Source organism: Cydia splendana, chromosome 13, assembly GCF_910591565.1.
Source record: "Cydia splendana chromosome 13, ilCydSple1.2, whole genome shotgun sequence".
NCBI classification, from domain to species: domain Eukaryota; kingdom Metazoa; phylum Arthropoda; class Insecta; order Lepidoptera; family Tortricidae; genus Cydia; species Cydia splendana.
The window spans coordinates 16724849-16732899 of NC_085972.1; the positions used below are offsets into that span (position 1 = coordinate 16724849).

The 8051-nt window shown below is 37.5% G+C and overlaps 1 protein-coding gene across 1 annotated transcript; it reads left to right on the forward strand.

The window, feature by feature from the left end:
- Positions 1-55: 55 nt before the first annotated feature.
- Positions 56-2504, forward strand: LOC134796174 (large ribosomal subunit protein eL27). Its single transcript, XM_063768156.1, has 3 exons — positions 56-148; positions 502-731; positions 2288-2504. Exons 2-3 carry the CDS (start codon positions 513-515, stop codon positions 2471-2473), a joined length of 405 nt encoding a protein of 134 aa, XP_063624226.1. The 5' UTR covers positions 56-148; positions 502-512; the 3' UTR covers positions 2474-2504.
- The last annotated feature ends 5547 nt before the right edge of the window (positions 2505-8051 follow it).

Below are 8051 nucleotides of genomic sequence, written 5' to 3' on the forward strand. Positions count from 1 at the left end.
AATGCCGTGTAGTAGGACCTTTAGATCTGTTCCAGCCATAGTTAAAACGGTTGATATTCGATGAAATATTGACAACTGTCACTGTCACAGGAGGATTTAATTTATTTTACGGCAACACAGTCTTTTCTTGTCGACGAGTTATAGGAATGTGAGTTTCGTAAATTTACAAGAAAAATATCTATTTAAATCTGTGTTAATAAGAAAGATTTGAAGCAAATTTCTTCACTAATATAAAGTGTGTGCATCCTACTGTGCGTCGCCATTAAGATTTTTAATATTAATTGAGATTTTACACTTATATTGATAAGTTCAAGCCGAAGTTGTACACACAGTTGATAGTGATTATTGTGGTGTTTCTCAACATAGTTATCTTAAAAATACGTCTTAACTCAAAGAGTAATTTAAATAACACAATACGCTTATATTAATTGCATTGCAGAAGTTGTGAGTCGATTTTAGTGAATCAAAATACGATTTTAGAGGTTAGTTTTGTTTTCGCAGATCCATCCAAGATGGGTAAGATCATGAAACCCGGGAAGGTGGTGCTGGTCCTCAGCGGCCGGTACGCGGGCCGCAAGGCCATTGTTGTCAAAAACTACGACGAGGGAACATCGGACAAACCCTACGGCCACGCTTTTGTCGCCGGCATCGACAGGTATCCGAGGAAAGTGCAGAAGAGGATGGGCAAAAACAAAATCCACAAGCGCTCTAAAGTCAAGCCTTTTGTTAAGGTAAGAATCTTCGAATTTTCAACATAACCTAAAAGTTTGTTTTGATAGTGAAATGCTCCATGTTATCTTTGAGATGTCAAGTTTAGATGTTGATTGCATTTTTGTAAGACGAGAAGTAGGCATTTAAGTCGATGATGACAAAGTTAAAACAAAATGCTTACTAGATATTGAAGTAAAATCATTTTATCAAGCTATCAGCTGGCTGAATATAAAACTTGTATGCAGTATTAGTAGTGATAGATAAAGCATCCTTAGCTTTATAAAATGACTTGTTTTACATTTTACAATTATTGACAAACCTGCAATTCAATATTTTCTTCAATATTTTCCTGTATTAACTGGCAGCATAAAATATTCCAAATCAATTACTTTCTTTGAACTTCTGTATGAAATATCAATTGATGGTTACCTGTCTCTTGTTCATGATAAAAATCATTGTAAGGGAACTTATACATATTAAATCTGTGCAGTAATTCTAAGGTGTGTGTAAATGTGTACCATGGTGACAAAAGTGCTAACAAAAGGAAGCCAGCCATTCTCATGATATTTTTGAAGTGCTATATAATTTATATTTGATAGAATTTTCTTTTCAAGTGTACATCTTAGTGTTCTTCATGCAATAAGCACGATTGACAACCTTAACCCCTGGAGTGCCCCAGAATTACCGTAGTATGGAACTCCTATACTAGTTACCAGCACACGTGTCTGTGTAGGGCGCTCCACGGGTTAAGGGTCTTGGGATTTGTAAATAGGTATGATTAGTTAGTACTTCTCAAGTGAATGCAAAGAGCAGGGTGGGCTGCTGCCAGTTGACCTTTGTATATAGATCTTATCTGATCATCTTTAAGCAAATTCTGGCAGCCCGGGGCTACGAGGCAAAAGCGTATTTGTGGCCCGCATATAAAAAGAGGACAAGTGTGAGTCGAACTCACCCACTGAGGGTTTCATATTTTTTAGTACTTGTTGTTATAGCGGCAACAAAAATACATCATCTGTGAAAATTTCAACTGCCTAGCTATCACGGTTCATGAGTCCGGTGACAGACAGACGGACAGTGAAGTCTTAGTAATAGGTTCCCGTTTTTACCCTTTGGGTACAGAACCCTAAAAAAGGTTGAGTATGACTGGTATAGTCTGTCAACAGAAATTTATCCTTTAATATCACACTGATAATAGTACTTGCTTGCTAACAATTCTATTTATTCATTATGGTAAAATTGGAAAATGTACAGTCAGGTGTAGAAAAAACGTACCACCCCCCCTCCATAGAAGTTTCTAAGGTGCTAAGCGAATAGTATTGCTGACTGTACATAGTTTAGGCTTCTATAGGTAATCTAATTAACACATTCATTGCCACTAAGTGCTACGGGTTACGCTCGTAGCGCGTAGCCACGGTTTCGCCGTATGGAGCGCGTAGTCGCTACGAACAGTGTACCCAACAGTCGGCTTCTTGGCCCTGAATGTGTTAATATAAAAATATACTTTGTAAAAGCCATGTAGTCAGGTACATTGTTTTTATTATATCTATTACATTAAACTTATTCTCGTTCATTCCAGGTAGTAAACTACAACCACCTTATGCCCACCCGTTACACAGTAGACTTCAGTTTCGAGAAGTTCTCTGCCAAGGACCTGAAGGACCCGGCCAGGCGCAAGAAGCTGCGCTTCAACACCAGGGTGCGCTTTGAGGAGAGATACAAGAGCGGGAAGAACAAATGGTTCTTCCAGAAGCTTAGGTTTTAAGTACAAAATAAACATTGCGCGAGTAATGTAATGTGTAGTTTCATTTGGGAAGGAGATGAAAATATACTCTTTTTGCTTTTTGAAAAAGTGGAAAAAGAAGTCATAGAATGTATTGGTTCCCTTATATTCCACGACTCTTCTCTTTCCGCACAGACTACAAGAGATTGAATATAAATGGTGCTTGCATACCACAAGGTTCACTGTGAAAATCATATGCATACAAATACAAAAAATTGATAACTACTCCATACATCAGATTTCTTACCAAAACGCGCGTTATTTCGTAGTCGACATCTAACGTCAAGTAGTGGTACTATCAGTACCCCTACTTGACACTAGTTGACATCAGATGTCACAAGTGTAGTAGCTACTGACGAAAAATGTACTACTAAAACAATTTACAACTAATATTATAAGCAGAAGGGGTTGAAAATAGACTTCCAGTTAATCCGGTTATAATATTACGTGAAAATTGTTGAGCATTAAGCCTCCTCCACGCGACGCGCGCGACGAACGCGAGTGTGGAGTCCTGAACGCAGACCTGCGAAATCGACTCCACACTCACATTCGCGGCTTCGCCCGCGATTCACGCGCATAGTCTGGAGGGGGCTTTAGAGTTTTCATTAGTCGAGACATCTATTGTCAACTAGCAGTACTGATAAATTCCGCTACTTGACGAAATAAAGCGCGTTTTGGTAAGAGAACTGATGTATGGAGTTACCACTCTTTCTTTACTTATATTACTCTATGGTATGAACCCAACAAAATCAAATTATTGATGTTACTAAGACGTGTAAAGTAGTGGAGTATAATCATCATCATCATCTGAGGCATTACAGGATCTTGACAATGATCATATATTCCTGGCCCCAATTTCACATCGGTGACAGGTGCGACGAATTGTAAAATCACTGTTGCTGACGTCACAGGCATCCGTGGCCTACGATTACCACTTACCATCGGGCGGGCCGTACTCCTGTTTGCCACCATCATTGTATTATTTAAAAAAACTTTATTATATCGGATAAAAACAGATATTTCTCCTGCGAGGTTTCTGACAATTGTCAAAGATTTAGAAGAATTGTAGGTAATTCTTGACAGGTAATGAGTTATATGTCGGAATTTCGTGACAATTGTAGTGTTTCTTGTGACAATTGTCAGAAACCTCGCAGGAGAAATATCTGTTTTTATCCGATATAATAATGTTTTTTTAAATAATACAATGATGGTGGCAAACAGGAATACGGCCCGCCCGATGGTAAGCGGTAACCGTAGCCCATGGATGCCTGTGACGTCAGCAACAGTGATTTTACAATTCGTCGCACCTGTCACGTTGGTGAAACAGGGGCCTGGTCATGCTTTAGTATATTATAGTCGCAAATTTGACACTGAAGTCATGGCCCTGTCAAGTGCAAACGTTACACAATCTCTTCTTCTTCCTCGCGTTATCCCGGCATTTTGCCACGGCTCATGGACAACACACACAAACGTTACGCTACGTCTTACGTAGGTGAACAACGCGCGAACGCGGCACGGCGCGGCTAAATCAATCCTTTGATGCCCATAGAAGTGTCCTACGTAAGCGATCTCATTGCGAACGCGGCGCGGCGCGATTTGCACGCGAATGTCGGGCGGCGCGGCGAGACGCGGCACGGAAAAAACAAACCCTTGTTGCATATGGAAGTGTCCTAGGTGAGCGATTTGACGCGATGGCGAAGCGGCGCGGAACGGGCGCGATCAATCCATTTGATTTTTAGACACGAATATGACGCGGCTAGAGGCGTGGCGTATAGAGAATTACCGGCTATGATTTGATTAGTCGACTCCCGTTTGATTTCTTTATAGGTTTTCCTGTAATCTATGGGCACAAAACTAAAAAATAATCAAATTCGCGGAAATTGGCATAAAAGACTTAACTCCAGTAGCGTCTATGGCACTTACGACTATTCTGAGTTCGCTGTAATAAAGATTCGGCAATAGTAGTTTATGTGACTGCTACATAATGAGAGGCATTAAAATACGAGTGTGGGTTTAAGAAACGAACGTCAGTGAGTTTCTTAATAGGATCACACGAGTGTTTTAATGCCTAATTATGTACAGTTACATACACTACTTTATCTAAACACATACTTAAAACTAACTAAAAGATAAACTGTACGTCAAATGGCGGTGAATGCAAACTTTTTTCACGCATGTCAACATCCGTAGTTTTTTTTAATTCCTAGACAAAAGAATGAAGTCCCTATTCGCATGTCACTCGAAATCAAACTATCAACGTTTTGTTTCTTCCTCGCCGCGCCGCGTTCGCGAGTTGTTCGCCTACGTAAGACGTAGCGTTCACAATCTAAGCTAAGTAAATGAAAAGTGGGAAAATTCACTGTCTCGGGCGACACTAGAACTCGCGTCCGACTGGGACCGACATTCCACTTTGCCAATATTTTAGATCTAGCTGAAACAAGCATTTTTTTGAAGAGCCTATGTAGTGTCCCACTGCTGGGCAAAGGCCATAAGCTTTATTGATAGAAAAATAATGCTTTCAATGAATTTTATGCATTCTTACTGGTATTTGTAATGAACCCTTCAAAAATTAAAAAAACTACGAAAGAATGCAATCTCCAGTAATCACCTACACTTTAACATTAGAATTACCTATACCCATTGATATAGAATAAGAACTGGATACCCAATCAGCCGCAAAAAATGGCCCCGCAAAAGTAACGTTAAAACAGATCACGCGCATGGTATAATAATATACTCCGCCTGGTACTCCATTCCCGTCTTTTCTAGGTCACCTAACTGACACGGGCTTACGTCATCATGCGACAGCGCTATATGATAATATGCGATAGCGCTATATATAGCGGCCATGTTGTTGTGACGTAGCCCCGTGTCACTCTGGGAATGGAAGACCATGTTTTATTAGACTATGATCACGCGTTACTTTTTCGTTTAGTCTTGTATGGACCGCTCAAATGTGAAGTTGTCAACAATGTCGTAAAATGGTCGTAAAAATATGCAAAAACAACAATGATAAAACGAGGAAAAAGCATGGAATGTATTTCTTTCGGTTAGTTCTTTGGATAGCATTACATAATTTATGTAATCTGGTGGTAATTTCATGATTTTGAATAAATTATTTTGTTAGTACCAAAGAAGGGATGTGAAGGAACAAAAATCTAATGAGTCGATGTGAGGCCAATACTTTTTTATTTTTATATGGAATTCGTAAGATATAATATTATGTTTAAATTCAAGATTTCCAAGAAAACCTATGCGACGTGCAGAGTGGACTGCTATTATAGCAAGAGATAGGGGTGATGCAGTTTTAAACAAGGCAAAACGGCACTTGTGTGTTCGGCGCATTTCCCTGTTTCCGACATATACACGACCAATAAGGGCTTACATCGACTAACTGTAAATGTTAAACCTGTCTGAACACAGTGACAACCACAGGATTTTTTTGATAAAGACCATAACCAATCAGTACCAGAGCACGAAAGTGCGAAGAGTATTATGTAGATCTAAAATACACAGTTATTTAATAAGTTGAATTTATTTCAAGGAAAATATAATAAATTTATAAATTTATTTTATGATAACTTACACGGGTTGTTACCATGAATTAATTTTATTTGAACTCCCGATCAAATTAAATTTGTTTCATTTATTATTTCGGTTTTTCTGTACAGTAATACCTATTAAAATGTACCAAAGGGACTCCATTCGTTCATTATTCTCGTTTGACGTTGTTTGACGTAAATACAAAGGTGAAGTTACGTTTAGTGCCATCGGACTTAAAGTTTTAACAGTGTTGGTAATAATGTTTACAAATTTGACACTTAATGCTTACGACAGTAAGGTCTTTTCCGTACAAAACATTTATCTTGACTCAAAATTTACGTAAGCGTTTTTATCATCAATGCAAATTTGCAGCTAATGTCATTCTGATCCACATTTTGTTGACATTTTTGTTCCGCTCTGTGTGTCTATTTCTAATATTAAATCAGTGCCTATACCAGAGATATATATAAATACTCTCTGCCTATACAAACTACGTTGACACAACGAAAGCGTCATCTATAGTTGCAAGCCGCGCCATCTACGTAGGTTGCCCTGAAAGTTTCGGGAATAGAGAAAACTGTCGCATCTAGACAGTCAATCTTTATTGTAATGCATACTTAAACTCAAACTGACCACGCATATAAATTTTCTTTTGAAAGTAATCATTCTGTAATGCACACGGCTCATAATCCCAAAGTCCTTTTTGTATGGCGATTTTGGGGCCTTAGTGGTTTTGTATGAAATTCGTGGAGTAGCCAACGGAATTGAAGTTTTTTTACATATATATATATATATAAAAGATTTTTTTACTGTTGTCATATGAATATTTAGGAATGTCGAAATCTGCCGATATGCAACTTTTTTGGCAGTCTTTTTAATTAACAGCACAAATGCGATTTTAATTTTTGACGTCGCTTTGGAATGACATGCTTCTTTAAGATCACCCATGGGATAAAATGAAAGTGACTTTCATATTTAATTTTAACTGCAAACGAGCGTACGATGAACTCTAGTTCATAAAAAAATAACAGAAGCCCATTGTAACTTTTATTTGTTCGCTGAGGGCATATTGAAAACCGTTTAAAAATATGATCCGAAAAATCACTTGGCCAAAAATTCAAATAATGTTCGACATACAATTTTCAAATTGCCAGTAATTCTTAAATACAAATGACAACCAAATGGAATATACCTTAAAAGTTTTATAAAGAGTTACATTTTTATAAATTATATGCCTCTTTCTATTATGTTATTTCTAAGTGTCCCATTCCCGAAACTTTCAGGGCAACCTACGTATCAGTTTATGCTGTCACTAAAAGTAATACTTCAAAATGTTTTATATTCCATTTATTTTTCTAAGGTACTTTAGCTGTGAAAACTGTGCTATTTTACGGTACCTACGTACAACCACTGTACGTACACCAGAAAATACGATGGAAAACAATTATGCACGACATCTTTACTTTGCTTTTTCTCGCGTTTACTCAAATTTTACTCAATTCTTTCTCATTTTGAAACTTATAGTACAATGCAGAATGGGTTATTGACGTTAGTGTGGTATTCTACCTGTCCAATTTTTTTTCCAATGTCATTGCGTCTCACTCTCTCATTTAAGCAAAATGTGAGACAAAATACACATTGGACCAAGATATTGGACACATAGAATACCATCCCTAGTTATCAGGAAAAATAAAACAAAATATCAGATTTATAAATTGCTTTATAATAAATTATTTTCTTAAGCAGTCTATCCTGATATAACATATTACAACAGCATTGATAAAAAATAATGAGCGGTTAATACTATACAATACAGAAACAATTTCATTCATAGGTCAAGTTTAGAAAAAAGTCCTTGCTAAGTGAGAGCGTTTCTTTTATTTTTTGCCATTTTCATATAAATTGTGACCTTTATTGCCACTTGTTTTATTTCTACTCAGAATCAAGAGCTCTTTCGATGCTAATGGGATAAAAAAGATGTCCCAGAGTATTTTCCTATTGTGTTACCATTTCCCCA

Coding starts and splice junctions, on each gene's coding strand:
- LOC134796174 (XM_063768156.1), top strand. CDS start 513: ATGGGTAAGATCATGAAACCCGGGAAGGTGGTGCTGGTCCTCAGCGGC. Junction 732..2,287: donor AAGTCAAGCCTTTTGTTAAG/GTAAGAATCTTC, acceptor CGTTCATTCCAG/GTAGTAAACTACAACCACCT.